We start from the raw sequence: 26,931 nt of genomic DNA, 5'->3' as shown, positions 1-26,931 counted from the left end.
TTCAGATTTAACACCTTTTGAAAAGGTTTTGGTATAGTCCTCCGTTTCTTTTTTTTACTCATTTTTTGGTTTATATATTATTTTGATGCTCTTTGCATAAAAAAAAATAAATAAAAATACTACATGGTGTAAGTATGGTCCTTCATTTTTATTTTTATTTTATCAATTATAGTAGAAAATAGGAACCTCCAAAAAAATGGCACAATGAAAACAGCAACACCATCCCAACCCTTCGTATCTGTCACTGCAACCTACCCATGTGTCGTGTTTGTAACTCTTTAGCATTAGCAAGTTGTCGTTGTAAATTTTCAATGTTAATATCTAACGGTGTTAGTGTTGAGAGTCTTCACGAGTTGAATTGAGGTGGGGGTTAGATTTGGTCAAGTTACATTAGTTTGAGTTGAGTTAAAAATTCTTATTTTTATGTCAAATTTGAACCAACACAACTCAACTCGATGATCCGATCGAGTTGTCAAAGCATGAGACATAACTTTCTAAAACAATTCCAAAAAAATAGTAAAACAACGTTATGATTTGGGAGTAAAATGATATAAACTTTATGATTTGAAGAATCAAAGATATTTTATTTCATGAACACATTTTCCCTACCACTTTTTGCCCAATGATATTATTGTACCTGAATTTAGTAAGTACTACAAAACCTGCATCTGACCATAGCTTAATTGTTGTCCTCCAGATGATCCCCAACCACTGGAACATCAGAACCTCAAACTTTTGATCTCACTCGTGAACTAACTTTCGTGTAATGTCAGTTTTGGATCATAGACCTATTAGACATTAACAATGCATTTCTCAATGGGGATCTAGTTGAAGAAGTATACATACATGAAGTTGCCTCAAGGATATTCAGCACCACCATTGCTAAGTTTGGCTTTCAAGTGCTGACCACCCTCTTTTCTCTATTAGATTAGGTTATTCTTTAATCATCCTTTTGGTACATGTAGATGATATTATCTTAGCTGCTCTACTACATGTTACAACAAAACTTCAAACTCAAAATAAGAGGTGACTGCACTACTTTTTGTATTCATCTATGTCAAAGGAAATGTGTCCTTAAGTTTCTACAGGACACTGGCTTTATATCCTGCAAACCTTCTCTCATTCCAATGGATCCTAAAATTTCTCTAAATCATGTTGATGGAGATTTAGTGCCAGATATTTCTGCATACAGAATGTTAATTGAGCTCTAGAATCACTCACATCAGAATTATTGTGGATAAAACAAGTTTTGAGATCCTTTAAAGTTCCTTTGTCATCTACCATTCTCTTTCTCAAATATGAAAGTTGGCAAAGTCAATATCTTCAATGTTACGTATCTAAAGACGAGTATTTTGAACACCTTTATTTTGTCATATTTGTAGCCATTCTACCTTTTTTGCTATAAACTTGAACGCTGTGATTTTGTTCACAATTTCATCTTTTTATTTTATTTTAACGACCATGAGATTTGTACTCTTCTCAATATAATTTTTACCAATTTGAATGAATGAATAGTAATAAAAAAAATTGTATATCATGTTTTATATAATGCTCATGGATACAAAACAAATAACTAGGGAATACTCCAAATATAATATATCTCATGCTAAGATTAAACCAAATTAAACCTTCACTGACACATATTTTTTTTTTTGGCAAAATTATACTTTTAATCCCTTAACTTAATTTCAAATAACAATTTGATCCTTTATCTTTTTTTCATTTTAATTTTGTCCTTTTTGTCCATTTTTATATACATTTTCAAGCTTCAAATCTAATATTCTTATGCAAACATAGACGAGGATCATAAATTTGAAGATTGAAAGACCATAAGAAAATAAAATCATGAATTTTAAGCTTAAAAATTCATATGAAAATGGACAAAAAGGGCCAAATTGAAATGAAAAAAAGATAAAAGGACCAAATTGTTACCTGAAATTAAGTTAAGGGACTAAAAGTGTAATTTTGCCTTTTTTTTTTTTTTTGGTGGTGTGAAGAAATAATCTTGTGTGTGGTGTATCATTTCAAATTCTATAACACAAGTTTAACTAAAAATAGACGACTATAGTGGAGAGAACATAATAGCTTCACATGAATGAATACATTGGATCTATATAAAAATAATATAGTTTGAATTTCAAAGTCTATAACCATGCAAATACTTAGCCCATCTTCTAGCCATATAAGGATCATGAAAATCCCAGCTTTCAACACTACTACTCCTACCACCTGTGTTTGTGGTGTTCATATCCCTCTCACTCTCATTTTCTTCACCATCTTCTGAAACATCATCACCTTTATGTTCATCTTCAACACCTACAACACTTTCACCTGTCCTTCTAACACACTCATCAATTTCACCTTCAATGTAGCTATATTCTAGATACACATGACTACAATCACCTAAGTCTAATACAATTCTTCTTTCTTCTCCACCTCTTATCTCTCCAATTCTTACTACTCTTCCATTTCTGCCGTCCTCACCGGCTCCGCATATTCTTAGTTGGATTTCCCTAATAATGCCTCCTAACATCTTTGCCAAAAATTCCTCAAACTCTTGCATTACAAAACCACTTGAAGTTCCAAAGCCGAAACCTACATGAAATCGATGAATTGGCGTAGATGGAAGTTCCATGCTTATAGCGTGGTATGGTCTTGTAGGGTTATCGGATAGGTGGAGGATACATGACTCGGGGTTCCTGTGTAATCGGTCTTCGAGTATCTTAATTCCTTTCTTCAACCCTTCGACTGGATCAGCTTGTCCCATGTAAAACAAACGGTCAATAACTTGAAGGGCAGTGCGTTTACCGTAGGTTGTCATGCGTCTTAAGGGGAAGACACGAGCTGCGGCAGAAGAGTATGTGACAATGGCAAGGCGGTCAATGTGTCTGAGGGAGAAAACCACAAGAGCCATTGCTTGTTTGAGAAGCCTTAGGTGTGGTCCATTTGGACTGGCAACTAGGACTAAGTCAGTTGCTCGTTCGTGGGCAAGTTTTACTGAAAGATAAGCTCTATTAGAGGAAGGACATGTGATATAAGGCGTATGCATAGGTGAAGAATGTAACATCGATGAGGAGCTGCAAGGACATGAGGCATGATTGGTCACTTGCAAAGCCTGGTGAAAACTAGTTGGTGCATTTGGTGGAATAGGTTCAAGAGAGAAACACAGCTTGGGAGTGTCGGGTGAGTCATTTGGCTCAACAGGATCGTCATCATCATAACGAGCAGTGCGCAAAATGGAACGGCGATGAACTCGGAAGGTGGCAATAGAATCATCAAGGATTCGAAGAATGGGATCACTTTGGTTACTAGAAGCAAAAGGACCAGAAAGAGTGTTGTTAAGGTTGCGAGGGAGTTGAGTCCAATGAGCTCGGCAAATGGGGCAAGTGACACTACCGTGGCGGACATTGGAAGAGATGCATGCAAAATGGAAAGCATGAGAACACTGAGCAGTGAATATAGCTTGACCTGGACTGCTACCCTTGCTGTGGTAACTCAGAGGATCTAAGCATATAGCACACAAACCCTGCAAGAAAAATCATTGTTACAAATTGACCACAGCTGCAATTTAATTCTGGAATAAATGAATCAATAAAATGAAGGTTATACTATCAGTAAACTAACCATACTTGCGACCTATTTGAATTGACTAGTTTGAACTTATACTTAGTATAAACACTTATAAGACTGTTTGAGAGAGCTTATGGAATCATTTTACGACATGTCCCGTCTCATTTCCATAAGCACTCTAGTATAGCTTACGAAAACAACTTATAGATTATATTTAAACTACCGAATTTATTTTATCCTTTGTTATAAAAATAGTTTATACATAAGCACTTATATGATAACCACTCCTACTATAAGTGCTTAATTGAGCTTTTATCCAAACAGGGCCTTAATTTTCTTGTTTGATTGGACCTTTTACATGTATACATTAACTGGTTTACTTACAACAACTGTGCACATTACACAGAGAAAAAAGGATAACTCCCATATTCAAATTACAAAATGGTAATATATTGGAACAAAAGACTTTTATTAGAAGAAACACTTTTGAATGAAAAGAAAAATGGCCTGCAGACAAAGTTTGGCGGAAGCCAGACGAAGATGAGAACAAATGCTAGGGACCGTTTGACCTAACTTATTTTTTACTGCTTTTCTCCTTAAAAGAAGTTAGGCCAAACAGTATTTTTAAAAACATCTTAATTAATAAATGAGCTTATCTTTTAATTATGAAAACTAGATATAAGGAAATACTTTTCACTATTTCAGGAGTTTTTCAAATCTTATCTCACTTTTAATCAATTGATTAAAGTAGGGGAAGATGCGGTTAAACTTTATGGACAGTGAAAAAATAAGATTCCAACTTCACAAAAGTTCACTCCCTTCATTAGGAAGCTATTGGACATGTATATAAACTCTTTAATTTGTCCAGAATGGTTTTCACAATAATAGAAGGAAAAGCATGATCATGCATGTTGTGGCAGATGAAACTTCCTAATGTAGGGTATGCTTTGATAAAGAATTGATTCTTGGCTTAACTTATGCGCCATGTGCTGGTGTATCAACATGCTAGTATCCTCCATTCACTACTTTTCTATTCTAAACAAATTTCAGAACCAAAATAAGTGCTTTAACATTGTGCTTCTAACTCATAGAATGAGAGAAATAATAAAGCAAAACATTAGTTCAAAAGATAAATTAAGCATCTCATTTAAAAAAGTTTTAAGTAAAAAAGCAAAACCGTTTCATAAGGCCAATCATTGAGGCTCATTGGATTCTGAAGTATTAGAAGAGAATATAATAAATAAATCAAAGATAGGAATCTAAAAAAGAATAGAGTGCCAAAATGTGAAAATAGTCAAGAGATACTTTTAGCAGGAAATTGTCTTCAATGCTAAACTAGTGAAATTGTTGATAATTTTAATACGTACCAAGTTACCTTTGTAGAATGTTAATATTACCAAACATAAAAAACTTATGGTGGTTTAACTTTTAAGGAACTATAAGTCAATTACCTTATTATGAAGCTCATTGTTGTTGATGTTAGTAGTTATACTTGAATCAGTTTCTTCAATTATCTCCCCGGAGCAATTTTTTATTGTAGATGGAGACACAAAAGAGGAATTTGAGATCTGCAAACATATTAAAAACCTAAGTAAATAACAAACTCTCTTGTTACCTATTAACTATGTAATACAAACACAGACATTGATACGACTAAGACACAGACACTTTAACGCCAATAATAATTTGACAAAATGACTAATTCAATGAAATCACATGTTTCGGTGTCATGTCAGACATCAGACACGCCTTTGACCAGAAGTGTTTAGTGCAAAAATCACACTCAATCAATCAGAAAGTGACTTCATAAGAAAAATTGAAAAATATAATGACAGTACTAATAACCACAGTAAATTCATTTGTGGACCAAATTACCCTTTACCTAACCACACTATCATCATCAAAACAAAAATGGGAAATTTTGAACATAATGGACTAAAAAATTTCACATTTCTAAGACATGATAAACCCAATTAAGAAAAATTACAGTACATTGAAAAATGAAGGTAAAGTTTGCAACTTTATCCAAAATGCTGAAAATCCAAGAAGTAAAAAATGCATTTTGATAGAAGAAAAGTACATACAGTAGCAGATAGAGAACAAGAAGTGTCAATGGAAACTGGATCCACCAATGTTTTTCTTCTTGAGAATGAAGCACATGCATATGCTGCTGCAACAACAACAATTTTCCTTGCTACTTCTCTTAGCTTTGATGTTCCTCTTCTTCCTCCACCTTCCCTCATTCTCTCTCTCTTTTGCAGTGTGGCCCTCTGAGTTTGAGGAGTGAGAGGGTTTTGTATTTGTAGAGAGAGAAAGAGAGGGGACAAAGGGGTCTTCAGAGTTCAGGAAAGAGCAGCAAGTGTTACCATCGTTGGTGTTACTTTTTAAAGTGACTATTATTGTTGTTGTTGTGTTCTTTTCATTCTTCATCAACACCACACACGTTTATATATAAGGCAAGTACATTTTACATTCAACTGCTATCAAACCACTGCCACATATAAAATATGTTTTTTGTCCCTATAAATATGTCAATTTTTCGTTTTAATCCCTATAAAATTTTCCTTCACTACTTTTGGTCCCTATTTTTAATTTAATTTTTGTATTTTTTAATAAAATTGTGCATAAATGTGTCAAATATTCTAAAACAATTCCTAAAAAAAATTAGATTTTTTTAACAAAACACAAATTAAATATGAATTTTTAACCATAAACAATATAAAAATTCATATTAAATCCATGTTTTGTTAAAAAATTCTGAATTTTTTTTGGAGTGATTCTTATAATATTTTGAATTTTTCTGGAAAATTTTATTAAATAATATGAATTCTACATATGAGTTTACTTTAAAAGAGGGACTAAAGGTAAAGATTGAAAACTTAATAGGGACTAAAAGTTGAAGGAAAATTTTAGAGGGACTAAAACAAAAAGTTGACATATTTATAGGGACCAAAAACATATTTAACCCTTATATATACATATATGTGTTGCCTTGAACACATTTACCAACAAAATGTTACCATGGAGTTAGATAGTTACTTTTATTTTACCCTCTAATTATGTTAGCCGCATGTTTTTTTATCTGAAAGTTAAGTGAAAAACAATACATAAAACTCACGTACAATGGTGAAATTTTGGATTGAAAATGAATGATGTTTAAGAATATCGACATTACATGTTGAGTTAGGTTGTACTAACATAATTCCAATGCATGTATAAAGTTAATGTGTCGAGAATAATATTGTACTCTAGTGCATGTTAAAAACATTAACTTTATACATGCACCGAAGTAATTATGTTAAAACCTTAAAGCGTAATTGTAAAATCACACTAACTTATAATTTTATCAAATTCACTCCAAATTCAAACATGTATTTTGATTAATAAACTGACCCAATTTTGTTACTATGATATTTGTTGTTGTAGGGTTTAGTGAGAGTCAAATCAATCGATAGTACTCAAAATCTATCCAATGACTAAAATCAAATTTATTTATATTCTGATCGTTAAATAAAGATAGGATAAAATAAAAAGTAATGAGATGGTAATTACTAGGGAGGAGTTGAGATTTTGCTTTATGGTTGTGTGTGAGACATGATGGTCCTTTTCATTTATATTAATATTTGTGAAACATGAAGTAATTTAACAATTTGAAATAATAATTTTCGTATTTGCTTGGCTTATTGAAAATAAAGGTAATATGGGCTTAAAATTTGATTGTTTTTTCTTGAAAGTTCAGCTTGGAAGTTTTCTATTTTAAGTCATATACATACCATTTTCTCTTGTTGTTCTTGTGAGCAACCCTTTCCATGTAAATCAGACCATGGTAAATTTTAATTAGCCTACAGCATCAAACATCAATGTTATTTGTTTGTACTATGTGATAAGGAAGAAATAAAAGAAAATATAGGTTTGTTGAAATTGACGAAATAGTAACATAAAATGAGGAGGAACGAGGAGTGTGAGGACCAATTTGGCCCTTTCCAAAGACAATGATATTAAGGGGCCATCCCACCCAAATTTCATTGTCAAATTGTCAAATTTTAGTTGCTTACAGCAATAGTGTGATCCCTCCACTTGGAATTGGACCACACTTATATTCATCCTCTCTCAACCAATTCATATATGTTTATTTTATAAATAAAAAATATGTGGGTCAAGTGCAATATACATATAATATTGACCATTTTTAAATAGCCCCTAAATCTAGATGGTTTATTTGTCAAAAGAAAAATCTAGATGGTTTAAAGTGAGCGCTTGTGAAGCATAATGACAATTTATTTGATGAGTTTAATGATGATAAGTTTCCATTAGATTTCAAGTATTCTACCCCACCCTCCATAGAGAATCAGGTCCACTGGTATGTAAAGTTGCATACTTATTTTCTACTTTTTCTCATTCATCACAACAGTGAAAATTATAGTATGTGTGTTGTGGTAGGATTGAAGTGAAGACCAAAGCATGGGAGAGAGGGGGAAATGGGAATAAAGAAAAAGAAAATAAAAGAAAAGGGTCAAAAGATTCAAAAGGGTGTTCCAAGAGGTGGGGAAACGACCGTTTTATTTTGATTTATAAAAGTTTAGCAATCATCTAAGATAGTTTATTTTTTTTCTTTTTTCTTGTTTTACAAAAGAGGATAGATCACAATAGAAAGAAAAAAAACTACAAAACTAAATTGACATTTTTAGATATGGAAGCTCTAAAAATATCATCAATTAGAAGCTTTTGCGGTTCACTAACGTGAGTGCCCAAATAAGCACATTCACATGATTCATAAGAATGTTAAAGTTTGCAAATTAATCAACACTCATATTTTCTAAATTTATGTCAAGTATGGTTGATTTGCATAAGTCATCTCATCTTCAACGATATCAGATACAGTAATTTGAAAAAGAGATATTCTCATTGAACTTAAAATTGTCAGAAGTCATTTTGGTCAGAATCTTCAAGTCACTTTCTGCAATAAGATGAGAAAAATGTTTTTTCGTTTCAGTAAAAAAAATGTTAAGTAACGCATTGATTAAAAATTCACTTTTAAAATAAATAAGTGGGGTGTCCGAAATTTGAACTACGACCCTTGTATAAATTATGTAGTGTCTCTATCAAGTAAATTAAGCTCACATGATTTTCTTTTAGTAAGTTATTAATTAATAAAAAAAGAAACATGTTATTTTAATTTTAAAAAACAAAACTAAAAGGAGGCATGTTATATGCAACCCAAAGCAAGAGAGACCGGTGGGTTGGCGCTAAAATGCTTTGTTTGCACTGTCTATTCCATTCTCTGATTCTCATCATCATAGACACATGACTTTTTTTTTAGGAAATAAACACATGACTTGTAATAGGCTACCTTATAAATCTCTTTATTCTTTTACTTTTGCCCTAACTCCTTTTATAGTTAATTAACACATACTCTCATTTTAGCTTTTTATGGTTAGATATCAAATGGACTTTTGTTGATGAATTTTTTTGGATTAGTTAGTAAGTTGGCGCTACATTGGTATTTAATTAGATGATGATTAGTAATTTCCTTCTCAACCTAAAAATAAATTGCATCTTCATACCATAAATTTAAAAACAAATGTTATGTTTATCCAAGTGAATTTGAGCTTGGATTCTTTAAACAAACTCGATCAAATCTCGTGGGTGGTAAAAATATGGTTGAGATATTACACGAATTAATACTTCTTGTTCGTGGCATGTAATCAAAAGAATACTTAGATTAGAGAGAGTTTAGTAGCTCAACTGGATTCAATTAGAGGTTAAAGAGTTGAAGGTTTAGGTTCAATTAAAAAAAGAATACTTAGATTTAAAATGTATGTTCAATAACCTTCTAATTTGCTCCTAATTTGTAAGGACCTTTAACTTTGTGTATTTAATTAGAGAATGAGAAACTAGTTAGAACTATTGTTCACAAGTCTAATTAAGGAATTTTGTATTAATTTTGGTAAAATTAATATTCTCAACCATTTATATAAATAAACAAGTTAATAATTAACATTTTACCGAATCCTCTAAATTATGAACTCATTTGATTTGAAAGAGCCAATAGTTGAGTTCAATTATTAGTGAGGCAAGGCATGTTGTGAGTGAAAAAGTAAAGATAAGTGTGGCAACTAAAAAGTGAATTATTCTGTGTAGTCATAGTAGTAGCTTCATGTGCTTTTTTGAGCTTGTTGCTTTCTTTACCTTCTTCCCTTTCAACTGAAAAAGGATTAGTAGTCTCATTGATGATTGAACCGTGATACAAGTCTTTGAACACTACTTACTCTTACTTGTTCTTTGTTTCTTTCTCTTATTTCTTTCCTTTTTGTTTTTCATTTCAAAATCAAAATATCTTTTTGCTGTCCCAAAATATCATAAAGAAGAGGGGCCCAAATTACCTAGGTTATGTAGTAAAAAATATCTTCAAATGATCTTATAATACCATAACCATTTACCCATATTTTATCTATAAAAAAAATGCAATTTATATGTATTGGAATGAGAATAGGTTGAATCGAGTCAAATTTTGTATCATACAAGTTTACCATGTTAAAAAATGTTCAATATCTAAGTCTCGTGTGTTACATGTATCATAGACTTAATTTTAACTTGAGTCTAATATATTTAATTAATCCTGTAACTGCTTGTTTACTTTTTTATATAAAAATCAAGTGTGATTTGATGATTTCAATCTTATAACGAAATGAAACTTGCTGCAAAGTTCATATATGAATGAGGTTATCGAGTAGTGGTTGTATGACGTCTCTCTATTCGTTAGATTTGAAGACAAACAATTGCGGCAATGAAAACAAGGAATACAACAAGATCAGTGGAAGTAACGGCAGAGATGAGTTGCAAGATGTCGATTAGAATCTACAAAGTTCATACAAAATATGTGATCATGACAGCAAATGTGTTATTTTCTCTTTTGCACTGATATTTCACTTTTTTATTGTTTATTTTAAATAACTGAATTTAATAAAAAAAATAAATGACCAATAGAAATGGAGAGTGCACGTGAGGGAGGTGGTCGTGCGTCGCTGCTATATGTCGCACCATATAGCAGTTCTCTAATTTTAATGGGACATGCGTTGCGATTTTATACACGAATCCTTCTCTCTATTATCTTAAAACTCCCTATGTGTGTTACATGTATCATAGACTTTATTTATAGGAAAATATTAATTAGTATCTCGGAGGTTAAGGATCTTAAATAGTAAATATTTATGAAAATTTGTATAATTAATGCATTAAAAATTGAAAATTTTGACATTTTTAAAGGATAACACTTAATTTAAAATTGTTAACAAAACTATAATTACTTGAACGTTTCATATAAAGATGATGTATGACTAGTTGTCGGCAAAAAAAAAAAAAAATATACATCGACAAATGCATCAAAATTTATAAATTCATTAGAAAACATAAGCATCCAAAATTAAGCAAAATAAACAATGTAACGTTGTCTAAATTTAAGAAATAGATTCCTGCATGACAGCACCTGAAGACAAAATCTATCCAGATGGAATGATTTAGAAGGGTCTAAAATCACAATCTTCACCTAATTGTTGGATTATTCGAGTTAACAAATGCACAGTAGGTCATAATTTGAGGAAGTAATTAAGAAACACACTAGCTAGGACTAGGAGAAATAATTGTGATTAGCATGAACGTATTCCATGAATATAGCAAGTTTTTGTCCATGAAATATAATCAAATTAAACTTTCTGTCCATGAGTTATTTGGAATATTTAGGTAGACATTAAGACAATGCTTTTGTTCACATGTTTCAACCTAGACATATAACAACCTGACAAATGATAAAAAGCAAATAATATCCAATTTGATGTCTACATGAGTTGTTCAAAGGTCATCAATCACCAAACTTGAATATGCTATTTTTAATGCAGATTCAGTGTCAATGATTAAACCGGATATAGACATGCACAATCTGACTAATTTAAATCAATTAAAGTTCTATTTAAAGAGATATTTTAATCATGATACGGACAAACAAGACCTACATGAAGTGCTTATAAGTTTATCCTCCTTTTTTGTAAAACTTATTCAAATATAAACTCTCCGGGTAACTTATAAAAATATCTCATACCTTGCATGGAAAATATTTTAACTCCATTTCCTCTTTTGTTAAAGAAATGCCAGTGTTTAAATAAAAAAACATTTGTTCATAGCCCGTTTTATTTTTGTTACATATGGCTGATCAAAATAAACAAACGAAACGAAAAAGGAGAAATAAAAAGCACAAAAACTACTTTTTAGAAAAGAAAGTGTCGGCCGCGTCAATCTTAAAGAGGCTCAAAAGATCTTATGGCAGAGAGTCATGGAGGAGGAGGTTTATGTCTGATGAAGCTCCAAGTTTAACCATAAAATCCGCACGCTAGTTTCCCTCGCGAAGAGTGTGTTAAATTTTGCTCAATTAAATCCTGAATGTCCTAAATTAAAACAACATAGACATGGAATATCATGTTGGGAACTTTAATAAGATTGATACAATTTAAAAAATTAGAGTAACAAACTAACTCCGAGATGTCCATCTCTTTGGCCAACATCAGGCCCTTGTAAACAACAAATAACTCAGCATGAAGAATGTCAGAGGTTGGATGTCGACAGAGAAATCTGATAAATAAAACCCTCCATTATTTCTTAAGACACTACCATAGCCGGTTCTAATAAGAGAGTCGAGACAACTACCATCAATATTAAGAATGATGCTAGAGTAATTGTTATTGTTCCACTTGAGAAGTCTATAAGCTAAAGTGTAATTTGAAGCCGAAGGAAGTCAAAATGTTAATGTTCCAACCATATTGTGAATGTTAGAGGAGATACACTTGATAGGCCAATTTCATTGTTCAAACACATAAGATTTCGGTGGCACTAAGCCCACCAAAAAGTATCAGCAAAAATGGTAGAATAGGATCCTGTGGTGCCAATCTTGAGCCAATGATGCTCGTTCAGGGTGATTGAAACCTACATGATTCCAAAGGCTCGTTTATAACCCGTTTATTCTGGTTTATTTTGTAAAAAAAAATAATAATCATTTTAGAAAGTTTTTATATATTGTTCATTCTCCTAAAAAAAAAGTTTTATATGTTTGTTGCAGACTTTTCAAAAATTAAAATATGTAAGTTTTTTTTAGATAAATCAAGAGTACAAACTTACATCAATGTGGTAATAGACATCCCAACTCAGTTGACACTCATAGAACCACAAATCTTTTACAAGTATACTGAAAAATTTATTAACAAAAGAGAAAGAAATACAAAGAGTTAGGGGATGTGCCGTACACAAGGCAAAAGAAATAAAAGACAAAAAGAACAAATAAAGCGCTAATGAAATTGGGAATTGGACAATTTTAATTTAGGCGATCCCTAAAAGATGTTTGAGTTGAGAGAAACTATCATAAACAATTTCTCTTAAAATTATTTTTTATATCTGATTTTTCAAATCTCTTAATTCTTTTTATGTTCATCTTGGTAAACAAACACAAATTATTTTCTGTTTTTCTTTTAAATCTCTAAAAATATACTGACCATCAAGATCACTTTGTTTTAAAATCTCTAAATTATTTTTAATAAATACATAACTATGTCGTTTGTCGAAATACACCAATCTCTTACGAGCTTATCTAAAACCTAAAAAGTCATAAAGACTGTTTATCAGTCAAATTTTAGATAATTTTTTAAACATAATGAAGCATTCAAATTTTGAAACTTTAAAATTTCAATTAGCTTATCAAAAGTGGATATTTTTCTTGAAAGCAAGTTGTACTAGTAGAGCTAGAAAACGATAGATGCACCAAAGGAAAATAATGAATACTTGCTGCTTTTGTGAATGACATATGAGAAAGCAGTTGGTGATCCTCTTGCTTATCAAAAGAAGGTAAAGGGTAAAGGTTCATTGTGTCCCCAAAAACTTGTTGTTTGCTAGCTTACAAAGAAGAAATGTGTCTCATTGTTTGCTTACTAGTTGAATTTGACCTAGTCAAATCCATGTTTTATAAGGAACATGAACTTATATTATCATATGCATGCATTATGAACATGTTTCTCTAATCTTAGTTTAAATATGTTGCAATTTCGGCCATAGGTTGGTCCAGTTGGTAAAGGTAAGGGGTTGATACCTGACAAGGCCTCGAGCTCAACTTTCATTATGAGCTTAAAGATCTCGTTGGTGGATAATCTATAAGTATATTTGTCGATGTTTTGAGTCTTGAGACATGCCCTAACCCTAACGAGTCTCTGGACCAAACTCGCTTAAATTTTTTCATATCATAATTTGTTGCCGTCTTTGTCCATATCTTATTTTTTAGTCATGAATAGTCCTTCCATAATACAAGCGCCTGATTTCAAGGTGGTTGTTTAAGAGGCATAGTTTTGGCATTTTCTAATTGTTTTGACACACCCTCACTTTTGATAGTCTATTAATCATAATGTGATTGGATTTTACGGTCATGATAGTCACTTCTGAATTTTTTTTGTTCCTACTTGGACCACAACATAAAGTGATAAAGATAAAGAAAGAAACAGTGATACGTGCAACTTTTAGAAATCCCATGATTAGAATGGAATGGTAAATCATTTGGACTTTGTAACTTAACGGTAAGTAACATTTTCACTTTTCATAGTTCTCTATTCCAGCTCTTGTGTGTACTTTGGTTCATTCATTTCAAAATAAAAAGTCTTCCTCCTATCCCAAAACACTCTCATATAGTAATTGACAATCATAGTAATGGAATTTGCTACTATACTATTACTATCCCCATGAATCTTGCAAGCAGCAAGAAGTGCAACAAGAACAGCTTCATCCCTCTCATAGAATGTCTACAAGGCAAGAATAGTGATCAACCTTGCGATTTAAATTATAAGTACCCTTAATTGATCCGAACACTCTACGACCTTGGTTGATAAGACCAGCATGACTAAAAGCCAATAATAGTCCCATAAATGTGACTTCGTCTGGCATAGTTCTTGATATGAGCAATTGAGCATGCGTGGGAATACCAGTAACGCATGATGACCATGACCATGATTTGCATAGGCTACTATCATTGCAGCCCATGACACTACATCTTATGATTTTAGTACCTCAAAAACAAGCATAGAAAAGGGAAGTTCCCCACTTTTGGAATACAAAGTAATAAGAGAATTTGCAAGCCAGATGTCTTGCTCAAACCCTAGAGGTATGGCCATATAGAATGAGTTTGCATGATTTCCACCATGCCATCACAGAGTAATTACGTTGGTCATCGTTGTTTTTTACTTTTATTGGGTCTAAAACAAGATCTAATCATCAAAAGAAGGGCAATGAGGTGAATAACCATCGATTATATGCAGTGATCATTCCTTGAATAACAATTGATCATCGCATTCCAAGTCACGGCATTCTTCTCAAGCATTGAGTTGAAAAGTCTAAGAACTTCGCAGCCATGAATAGCTAAAGCTGAGAAAAGTGATTATTGTTGAATGAATGAATTCATTTAAAGATTATGGCTTATATACAAGCTAGAAATGACACCTCGGCATAACTAACTAGTAACATACCTAATGCAATCTAAATGAAACTGAAATTTACATGAAATTCAAATTCACAAGATGTAACTTGTGCCCTAAGTCATCTCTGGCTTATCTTCTAAAACTCCTTCCTTCTTCTCATTTTTGCCTTGCTCTAATAAAAAGGTCGCGAACTTTATCCACCTGCTCCTCATCCACATATGCAGTGATCATTGCAGACCATGCAGCAATGTCTTTATAAGGCAAGATATGAAAATACTTTTTTGCTAACTCAATCATTTTGTTTTGCGCCAAACCCGAAACCATGCATTCCATGAAACATGATGCTTCTCCGCCTCTGGCATCGACTCAAACTACTGTATAGCTTCATTAAAAGAAAAGTACATATATTCACTTGGATTTGGTCACATTATTAAAAGAAAAGGGCTTTATAGTAGTAATTGGTTTTGAGGGTCCAAATGTGGAGTGTGGCAAAAAATGCAAAAGATGTAAAAATTGAAGAAAAACCATGTTTGATTTTGAAATGAATGGACCCTTTTCGCAAGAGTGGTAAAATGTGGGGAACAAAAGTACAATCAAACTTAAAATATATGTATCCGATTTCTTTTGGTTTGATTCAATTTTGAAAAAGGAATCTAAAATTTGATCTCAATGATCAATTTCAATTCCTGTCAATTGTCATGCTTATATGTTGTTGGATTTGCTACTAGTTGCTAACATGGACTTCAGAAAATCATAATAAAGTTGGATGAACAAAAGAACAACTACTATATAGAAATTTGTAATTATGTTGACAATTTCTCTCCATTTGAATATTTGAACAGAATTTGTGAACTACAAAGGATGCTTAATCAAATAAGCAGAAATATATCAGCAATGAAAGAGAACATTTGATCCATGTAAAAGCTATTACGAACCGTGAAGGACTAACTCTCTTAAAACTTGAAACAGTTAGGTCAAGGTCATGCTAGTAAAAGATTATAACGGGCTTCTAGAGAACTATTGAAATTGAGCTGAACTGAACATTGCTTCATAATTCATGATCTGCACACAAAATTAGATACATTTCCTCCATATTTACACCAAACAAACAATACAAACATTTTAAACATGTAAAGCGTGAGACTATAAGACGTTGTTTGGATAAATAGCTTAATTAACACTTATTAGTGTTTATACATAAACTTGTTTTCTTATAACGAAAGATAAAATAAAGTCAAACTGATTTCATATAAACTAACTTGATTTCATAAACTCTTGCATTTAGTCAAGCAAGTGCTTATGGAAGACGATAAATTTGAATAAGTCAATCCAAATAGACACTAAACACGAAATAGCACGGAGCAAAAAACCCACTATTTGTTCTACCTATAACTAGAAACCATAACATAACACATTTCAATTCTTTAAGAGAACTGCTATATGGTGCGACATATAGCAGCGACGAAACGCACGACGTCACCTCCCTCACGTGCAGTCTCCATTTCTATTGGTCATTTATTTTTTTTATTAAATTCAGTTATTTAAAATAAACAATAAAAAATTGAAATATCAGTGCAAAAGAGAAAATAACACATTTGTTGTCATGATCACATATTCTGTATGAACTTTGTAGATTCTAATCGACATCTTGCAACTCATCTCTGCCGTTACTTCCACTGATCTTGCTGTATTCCTTGTTTTCATTGCCGCAATTGTTTGTCTTCAAATCTAACGAACAGAGAGACGCCATACAACCACTACTCCATAACCTCATTCATATATGAACTTTGCAGCAAGTTTCATTTCGTTATAAGATTGAAATCATCAAATCACACTTGATTTTTATATAAAAAAAGTAAACAAGCAGTTACAGGATTGATTTACTCCCCTTGTCTTTGCACCGATTCACATAGTTGCAGCCAAAAAGATCTAAGGTCAAATTGGGCATTTTGTATGAAATAGAATTTAAGAGAGTGGCCCCATCAAGATGCCAGGTCAGTCGCGGGATTCACACGACAGTTGTGTCGTGCATTTAATCATTTTCCTTAAAATTAACTTAGAAAAGTGGATTCAAATGCTTGGGAAAATATAAAGCGTTTGTTTTCACTCTATGATTTGATGGTTTTCACTCAATCATTTGAGAAAATCAACATAGATTCCACAACTTGACTTTACATTGAATCTATTTTCAAAGTGTAGGTTTCTATAAAGTGTGGGTCTTTGTTGATTTCATCTCATGAGAGAGTATTAAAAAAAAAATGTTGCTAACATGGTGATAACTAGGGTGTCCATGGAAGAATAATGGTTAATTTACTTCAACCAATAAACATTAGTTACATAAACACATTTCAATGAAATCTAAATTGCTCATTTTCATTAATTGGTGAATAAGTTACCCACCATTCTTTAAAGGTAATCTAGAAAAAACATGCCAACATTACTTTTGTTAAAATGTGTCTCTAAAAAAAACACTTCTATTATATTTTAAATTTCTTCATTGTTCTTTAATGTTATGAGCATGAAAATTGTGATAGAAGGTTTTCTTATTCAAAACTATTAGAGAATAATAGAATGGAGTTATATTGAGACATTTTTAACCGTTTGAATATTTCAAAAACAGAATAGAACAAAGATTTCATTTTAAATTGTAATAGGTATTCATTACTTCTAAATATGTTTTTGCATGCACATCTAAAAAGTTGATATTTTTGTTAATTGTCCCATAATTTGTCAAGCTTCATCAACTAGAGTCTAGAGATGTGGCTGCATATATTAATTTACCTAGTTTCTTATGCTTATTTCTTTGCAAACGGCGGTCTCTTACGTGTTTGAGGTTTACTTCGAAAGTGATGGCCTAATGATTGTTAATGCAATTACGAACATCACTTCTTATGAGAATGAGTTAGTTACTATCAAAGTGAATAGGCAAAAAAAACCTTCAAACATCTATCAAATATCCCCTCCGTTAATTTTCTCCATTCAATATGCTGACGTGGCTGTTAAGCGTTTTTTTTTAAAGAATATGATTATTTTTTTCTCCTCTAATTTAAAATTTATGTAGCAACCCTTCAATGTGAAAATATCTCCTCAAAGATGTGATATAAAGAGTGAATTGTAAAACTCATTTATGAAAGAAAAATACTCAATAGTCACATAGAATATAGTTGAATTGTAAACTTCACCCGTGCCTAATTACATTGTTGGGCAAATTATACCTATTAAATACCAATGTGCAATTTCGAATAAGAAAAAAAAAAATCAGATTTTTTTTTTAAATCGAAAAGGTCAATTACTCTTTATGACGTGGCATGACTTTTCTAACCATGTGGCAGTGTCACATGGGCATTTAACAGCCACGTCAGCATGTTAGATGGAGGAAATTAACAAAGGGGGTATTTGACAGACGTTTGAGAATTTTAGAGGTTTTTTAAGTTTCTTAAAAGTCAGAAATTTTTTGACGAAAGTTACAATTTCAAAAAAGGTTTTACCTATTCACTCGTTACTATCATCTCTCAATATAGAGACTCGTTTCACGCTAATACTATCTTTTATTTGGGGAATACTAATAGAGTGTTCATACTTTCGCTGGAGCATCTATATTCGAGTCTAGACCATCTTTGTATTACATACCTCCTATTATATCTTCTCTAATTTTAAAGGAAATGGAATAAGTTGATTTAAACTCAACAATCGTAATTAGAAACAAAGTGGCATTAGCTTCTGGACAAGTACATTTTTGGATGTGCTTGTTTTAATCCAACTATACTTTGTTTGGATGCACTTCTTTTAGTACAATTTTTTTGGTTAAGTATTTTAGTCCAAATTAATTACACGAGGAAAAAGTTTTAAACCAACCGATCATAAGTATACATACTTTCGAACAAATCTTGTCTCGCAAATTGATTGAAACAAAATATACTCTACAATTTGAAAATGAAGTAGTTAGAAAATAGATGTGATTATAGATTAGAAAAGTGATAAGATATTTAACAACAAAGTTTTGCACGGACTAATTTGTTGTTTTTCATGAAAATAATCAGATCAATAAGAAATTTATGCAATAAAAAAGAGTGAGTTGAAAAAAGTAATCTCTTTTACGAGATAGAAGAGTATATATTTATTTTGAGATATATCGAGAAGCGATGAATGTGATTTTGATAAAAACAAAAATAAAATATAGAGTGGTTGGATTGATTTATCTATTTTAAAGCGAACATTTCGCTTTTAGGAGTAAAGTGAAGGTGACGTCTAGGGTGAACCATCAACTAAATGGTTCACCGGTGGACCACTTTTATTTACCGTCAGATTAATTTAAAAGGTTTGGATGAGTTAGAGAAAAAAATAAGAACACATGTATTTCCTCATGCAATCCCTACCCATCCGCTCTTTCCCCCCACTCATCTCTCTCGCACATCCTTCAACTTCTGATGTCATTGTCCTTTTGCAGAGATGTCCATCCACCCACCGCCCCACTGTCTCATCTACACCCATATCAGCATTCCTTAAAACTCTTCATTTTGGCACTCAAAACCATTAATTCCATGTGTAAGCATTTCATGAAACAGAGATTTTGCACAATATAAACCTACCTTTCAATAAAATGATTCACTTGTTGGTACATCTCAAAAGAGAAATATATATTTTTTAAAGAACAAAGATTTTTTAAAACTAACATATTAAACCTCGTTTTTCCTTCAATTCCTCTAGTTATCATTCACATCTTGATAAAAGAAACAGACTTTCGATTTGAAGAAATCATGAAATTCCTATAGTTTTGTTTGAAATAACTCCATATCCATAAAATACTTCTCAAAAGTTCTCAATGAAGATTGATTGGATATGGTGATACAAGTACACCAGAAGGGGTTCGTGGCAGTGTGTATAGAATCTAGGGAGCAAAAAGAGGATGAGGAAAAAGAAGAGAGGTGTAATCTAGTATATACGGTGCATGATGAAATATTTGAGCTTGATTAATCTAATGGCTCTTGTTTGTTGTTCAAGGTGGTTCACCGGTGAGGGACTTAACAGAACCCTCACCCTAGAATCCACCTAAAGTGAATAGTCTTAATTATTGATGAAATTATCAACTATTGATGTTGTCCGTAAGACTATAATTGTGTCCCGTTTGAGCTGAGTCTTTTCCTTTTGATTTGTTTGTGGTTTGCACCACCGCATATCATGTCGTTTTGTCTTATTTATTGTGTATTGGTTTCCGGTGTGCTGGTTACTTTTGTTTCGGGATCGGAAGTCGGTGTCTAGCTGCAATCTTGTTTGGCTTGATAACGGTGTTTCTCTGGTGTACCAGAGGTGAAGGGTGCTCTTTTGTTTTGGTCCTAAAGTCTAGTGGGCCGATCACTTTTGATTCGAGATCGGAAGTAAGTTATTTGGCTCAAGTTTGGTTTTGGGCTTTTGTTGGTGTTCTTTCGGTGAATCGGAGGTCGAGAGGTGGTGGAAGTTGAATGATCTTTTGAATATGAGCTTTTCGGATGTGGCTCAGCTTTGGTGTTGAGGACTGAGAGTTTAATTTTGAGGAGTATTCTTTGGGGTGAGTAGTGACGATGAGTGGTGTTGTATATCGTTTTTACAGTAGTCGTTTTCATGAAGACGTCTGTTTTAGGCCGTGACATGTATTTTGATGGGTATTGTCCTCAGAGGTATCTTTTAGGGTGTTTATTTTCAGGTGTTCCGCCTATATACAACGCTTTTAGTTTGTATTATATGTTTCACCGATCTCTGTTCGTCTTGAGCAGGAATCTGGTTGTTAAGTAAAATTTGATGTTTCAAAAAAAAAGTCCAAAAGCAGATACTACTACAAAGGAACAAACCAAAAATACAAAATCAATAAAAAAAAATAATAAAAAAAAAAAGTAAAGAACTAATATAATAAGAACAAAGTAAACTCTCTAAATTATAACGACGGAGATGACCCTCCTAAGAATGAGAGATAAGAGAAAGGAATTACTTCATTCCGTTCATAATTTTCAATTGGTGAGTACATGGCCTGATAAGGTAAAGGATCTTCCCAAAATTACAAACAAACTCTAACAGAATCATACTAAACCATAACAAATTAATGGGTTTCGCTCGTAACAGACTCATTCCAATCACATTTATAAACAAATAACAATTTTTTAGATTTATTGAATATCTAATGTATTTGGTCAATATTACTCTTCTTACTTCTCAAATTGCATAAAATTGAGACCACTATTACATCCCAATGCTACTAACGAATCAACATAGCTACTAGCTTCGCGTGCCATTAAAAAAAGGTATTAGCTTCACTATAAGTATGACATGTCTTAATTTCTCAATCTTACTCTAATAACCGACATATTTATTGAACTAATAGAAAAAAAAATATATATCAATATTAACAGCTCCATTAGTACAAAAGTTACTCACAAGCACCTGAGAATCAACATGCAACTCCACCATGTTAAGAACAACTTCCTTTAGTCTTGAAAAGTGAATTGTTCACTTTAGTCTTAGATAGGTTAAATCCTTAAACTTATTAGAGTCCACCGTCACTGTAGCCAAAAACAACTAACTCATTCGTGTTACTGTCTTCCCAAATTGACAGAAATTTGTCTTAAACTTGCAACGGCACAATCTAGCCAGCCAACTTGACAGCTCTAGAGAAAGATATACACATGATCAAAATGGGTTCCACCACCATGTCATGACAATTCACAAAAGTGTTGTTTCTTTGTACCTACCATTTATTTTTTTATGTTTTTTAATGCTTGTCTGTCCAATTAGGCAACACAGGAATGGGAGTTGGACCCTACCAAATTATGTTATGCACATGATGCCTCGTGTACTACAAGCTACCTCACTTCTACTTTTTCTCTATCTTTCCATTTTGTAGTATCAACATTTTTTAACCATTTCCTACCATACCTTCTTCCATTTACATGCATCGTCGGTGTAGCTAATTATTGATTGATAATAACTACAACAAACCAACTTAACACTTTGGCTGCTAAAGTAACATCTACATACATGATAAACCTTCATTCTCTCCCACCAAGGCAACAACAACTCTTAAGCTGTATATTGGTAAAATCCACCACCATGTCTAATTTTATTAATAAAACACAGTTAGACTACACCATCTGTCAATTTCAAGGTAAACTTTTGCTGTTAGGATCCTAACTAATTCCATACAGTAATAGTATCATGCACTACTCAATCTCAGTCATTAATTTGAGATCAGCTGGCTCAGAAATTTATTTCAAACAATCTTGACCATTGATTTAGATCAGACGCTCGAAAATAAACATGTTCAACAAGAGATTTATGATGGGTTAAAATTTGTTATTGCACCAGATATTGTTACATATTAGCAAAAGAATACTGCAGCCACCCTACACTTGCTATTGAAGAGACCAAGAGAGTGTAAGCTTAAAATGAAACATGTACATATCAACTAATAGAAACGAGACGAGATATAAGCGATGTTCTGAGAAAGGCACACTCTAAAACTTAAAGAATAGCCTCTTCGTTTCATGTTCCATTTACAAGTACAGTTAGCATCTCTGCACTTTGTACGCTCTAAACCTTCTATGCACCAATTCAAAAAATACTGATATAAAACATGAAAAAAACTTAATACAAAAAATGAATTGTGAAGCTTTAAAAAAACAGAAGCCCTACACATTTAGGATTTGACATCACAAAACTTGAATGATATCATACTGACCCATCTCTATCTACGGATTGATGTTGCATTCTCGCAAATAGACATGATTATAGTTGACATACTTTGTCCAGTAACCTCTAAACTTGGGAATACTTATCTCCAACCATGGCTTCATGTTCCCATTGTAGTGCATAACAGCAGCCCGATCAATATCTTTTTGGTTGACGTTGGGATTGTAGCCAAGACCCAACACATGCCACGCTTTGTTCAGTGGGAAAGTGCGTTTCCAGAAGGTTATGAGACCTGGTGGCAGTGTTCCTAACTTCCACAGTTGTCTATCATGATTCTGAATTTCAGTAAGTAGAAACAAAATCAGTTCACAATTCATCCAAGAAAGAAACAAAACATCCCAAAAACATAGGAATGTAACAGCAATTCCCCTAAATCATATGGTTAAAGTAAGTTATATTTGACACTGACACTTCATATTGAATGTGTGTCTAGTGTTCAAAACTGATACGACATTGACATGAGTGATTACATTCAATTATTCTGTTTTCTCAAATTATCACCGGTGTCAGTGTCGACATGTCAGTGTTGTGTTTGGTGTCTGCGTCGGTGCTTCATTTCAATCATACGGGATACTATATAAAAAATAAACCAGTGTACATCACTTACCAAATTCTGCCAGTTGTGGTACACCTCTGTGATCTTTTGCCTCTTCCATTGGACTAAATCAAATACATTCATTCCGTAGGCCCACCCACAAGCATGAGGATCAAAATTCTTTGCAATAAGAGGATTTGAGAAGTTCAGATAACGATCAAATCGATGGAAACTTTCTCCACAAGTTTCTACAGCTCCATTTACATTGCCTTTCAAGTCAATTGACCAAAGACCGGTGAGATCTTTCTGCACAACTATATCATCGTCCAAAAACAATACTTTGTTGAGCTTTGGAAACACCTCGGGCAGGTAAAAACGAAGATGGTTCAAGATAGATAAATACTTCGGATTCCGAAACTTCAGGTTTGAATCAGAAGTTGCTTTATGAGCCTTGAAGTAATAATCTATCATAGCTGGGGAAGCCAACTGCTTAAGTACAGGGCTGTAACTTGCATTCAACCATGTGAAGTCCTCAATGTTTTGAACCTGAATGGTTGCCTTGCCGGGTGAATTAACTAAAAACCACATCCTCATTGCAGCATAGTTGAGCCTATCGGTAACTATGTGAAAAACATGTTTTGATGCATCCTGAAATTTTATTGGAACAATATTACAATGAGCAACTAAGCACCATTGGTTTGTCGATTATTGAAAGTTCTCAAACTAGAAAATATTTACCTTAGCATTGAGAACAGTTGAGTTTACAACAACAGCTGTTGCCAATATGTTGTCTGAAAATATTGCATAATGGTATAGTTGCGGGTCTTCTAACTTCTCTTGATTTGGAAACTGCTGCTGAGAAGAATTCAACTTATAATACTCGGTTGTAAGTCGCAACGGAAGACAATGAAGACCTTTTGGCAGTGTTTTTGCCGTCAATTGTGTTAAGAACAGAGTCTGCTTCTTTAGCACATGTAGCTGCTCTTCTGTTGAATGGATCATAGCCCGGAGCTTCTTCACAACAGAAGCACAATCGTCTTGAATTTGCTTTCCTTTCAACAATGTTTGCTCCATTGCCTTCATCTTCTCTTTAGCGCTGTCATTAGTACAAATATACATTAAGACCGAAAAAGTTGCAAATCAGTGAAAAAATTGGGATATTCATCACGTTTATATGAATCATAATAACAGGACAATTTGAAAAAATATAACAGCTTAACCTACTTTCTAGGTAAATCAGAATCTTTGGTTGCTTCTCCGAGTGTTCGTGAAACTTCTTTAACCCTTAAACGAAGCTCCCGAGTGAGATGAGGGTTGCTTTTAACCACTGGAAGGGAAAGATAGACCTTGGCTTGGATGAGTTGATCTTTTAGTTGTTGTACCCGAGCATCCGATGGCATTTGGTCATTTTGCTTATTGGTCTCAGGTCTTCTCTTGTTTGTTCCGCTAGAAATTTCTGTTGTTTGTTGTTGCTCCAGCATGGTACCCTGTAAAGAGATTAATCACTTATGAAACGGAAAAAACCTAAATGCCCTAATAAATGTTGAAACGGGCAACAATACATCAGCAAATTTATTGTCCACTATCCTTGATCGAAACTAGTAGTTAAAATAACTGCCATTTGTTTTGATCTTTCTCATACTCAAACCCACATTTAAATACAACAAAAATATTATTCAAAAAAACAAATAAGGAAAATTAGAAGATATTGCAGCCAATCAACTTCTCTATGTCATATATGCACAAGATTGCACCCAACATGAATCTGTTTCATGTCCTCTACAATTAAAACATGGTCAAGTCTTAAAAGATGTCTTTATCGTGAAGACGTTCTGAAAACATGCGCCTATTTATACTCTAAGTAAAATTTATATATCAAACTAAAAAAACGCACAGTCAACCCCTTAAAACATACACGTGTAAAACCTTTATTCCAAAAATTAACACCTATTTAAGACTTCCATGACAATGCAGCAGTAAATGATACAAACTGAACAGAGAAACAACATATAAACCAAGAGGAAAATATATCACCTACCTTAACTAGAGGCTCTTGAGTAGAATCATGAGACGATTTAGCGAGTTTCCCATCATTATCATCAACATCAATAGCATCTTCCCCGTTTACATTTTCACCAGTTGCATCGGCTTTCTCCAAGGTACCCTCACCGCTTTGATTTCCTTGCTTAATTTCATCCGTCACAAGTTTGATGGTGGCATCCTTTTCAGCTTGATCTTCCTTGGTTGTGGCTGACAATACTCTTGCTGACACGTGCTCCCTTGTTTTCGCCAATTGCAAACCTGAGTCAACATAACATAACAATAATGTTACAAATGAACAAAACTTCAATAACCATGACCCCGCAAATCTAACTAAACAACAGAAGAAATCGCAAATAAAATACCTCGAGGCAAATTCCTTCTGTTAATTGAATCCTCATTTGTATACACAACTCCAATTGGTTCCTTAAGAACTGTTGAAGTTTCCTATTTACAAAACAATATATATTTCAGCCATAAATAAAAAATATCACAGATTCAGCATTCATAAAAATTTCTTCCTACAAATACACACATGCACAATTATACATAAAATATAAAAAATTAACTAGAAAAATAAAGGAACGTTACCTGAGGAAGCAGATTCAAGTGACCAGAGTCTGCTGTACTCAAAGGCTGACACAAAACATAAAAACAAGATTCAAAAACTCAAAGATCTCTAACTATCACTAATTACTCCTAATTATACAAAACAAAAGAAAGAACCAGAGAATCACTGAAGGGCATTAACAAATAATCACTTACCAAAACAGTAACTTCTTCAATAAACTCTTGTTTAGCTGCAAAACACATTAAAAAAAAAAAAAATTAACGAAAATCATCATTATGAAATAAATAACGAAAATTAAAGAAATTATTGAGAAAGAAAAGAAAAGAAAAGGGAAACTCACTGGAGGGTGAAGATTCAAAGGAACCAAGACGATCAGTGTAAAGAACAATAGGAGCAACAACAGTAATACAAAGCAATAACAAGACAATGTTTCTAACCCCCATCATTGTTCAGATCCTATTCACTTTGGGGAAAATAAAGATGACCCAGTTTGAGTTATTGTTGTGGATGTGTTTGTAATTGAATTGAGAGTGTAAAGTTTGAAGCTTTTGTTAAAAGGGTTATGGAAGATTGAATAGTTTCAAGCAGTTACATTGAGTTTGAGAGAGAGAGAGAAGGGTTATGAAAAAGATACGATTTATGTTGATGGGTTTGTGAAATTGATGTTGAAAATGCAGAAGCAGGGTTGAGAAAGAGAGAGAAGAGAAAAACGAAGATTGAGAGAGAGAACAAATCTGTGTGTAAAAGCTTGAGAATTGAAATTCTGACTATTATGTTTTGTTTTTTTGGTACTTTGCTGTATTTGCAAACGGAAACTTTTTTTTTTTTATTCTTAATTGATAAGGTTTTTTTTTTTTTTGTTACTAATTGATAAGTATTTGATCCTATAATCAATTTTCCCCTAAAAAAACAACTAATTAATTAAAAGGTGTGATAATAAATGAAAACATATCTGTAAAAAAATTAAAAAGAGACATAAAGGAAATCACGTGTGAAATCGA

The 26,931-nt window shown here is 32.8% G+C and overlaps 2 protein-coding genes across 2 annotated transcripts; both read right to left on the bottom strand.

The window, feature by feature from the left end:
• Nucleotides 1–2,068: 2,068 nt before the first annotated feature.
• On the bottom strand, nucleotides 2,069–6,003 carry LOC11412104 (probable E3 ubiquitin-protein ligase WAVH2). The gene is made up of 3 exons (XM_003594317.4): nucleotides 5,655–6,003; nucleotides 5,022–5,138; nucleotides 2,069–3,526 (listed from the first exon to the last, which is right to left on the bottom strand). Exons 1-3 carry the CDS (start codon nucleotides 5,811–5,813, stop codon nucleotides 2,138–2,140), a joined length of 1,665 nt encoding a protein of 554 aa, XP_003594365.1. The 5' UTR covers nucleotides 5,814–6,003; the 3' UTR covers nucleotides 2,069–2,137.
• Nucleotides 6,004–22,468: 16,465 nt separating this feature from the next.
• On the bottom strand, nucleotides 22,469–26,699 carry LOC11410773 (probable galacturonosyltransferase 4). The gene is made up of 9 exons (XM_003594313.4): nucleotides 26,271–26,699; nucleotides 26,125–26,159; nucleotides 25,951–25,995; nucleotides 25,725–25,806; nucleotides 25,358–25,620; nucleotides 24,544–24,806; nucleotides 24,058–24,415; nucleotides 23,392–23,967; nucleotides 22,469–23,059 (listed from the first exon to the last, which is right to left on the bottom strand). The coding sequence occupies exons 1-9, from the start codon at nucleotides 26,374–26,376 to the stop codon at nucleotides 22,784–22,786; spliced, it is 2,004 nt and encodes a 667-aa protein (XP_003594361.1). The 5' UTR covers nucleotides 26,377–26,699; the 3' UTR covers nucleotides 22,469–22,783.
• Nucleotides 26,700–26,931: the final 232 nt, after the last annotated feature.

This window comes from Medicago truncatula, chromosome 2 (assembly GCF_003473485.1).
Source record: "Medicago truncatula cultivar Jemalong A17 chromosome 2, MtrunA17r5.0-ANR, whole genome shotgun sequence".
NCBI lineage: Eukaryota > Viridiplantae > Streptophyta > Magnoliopsida > Fabales > Fabaceae > Medicago > Medicago truncatula.
Note: the sequence above shows the minus strand (reverse complement) of the source record. Positions and strands in the feature narration are given on the sequence as shown.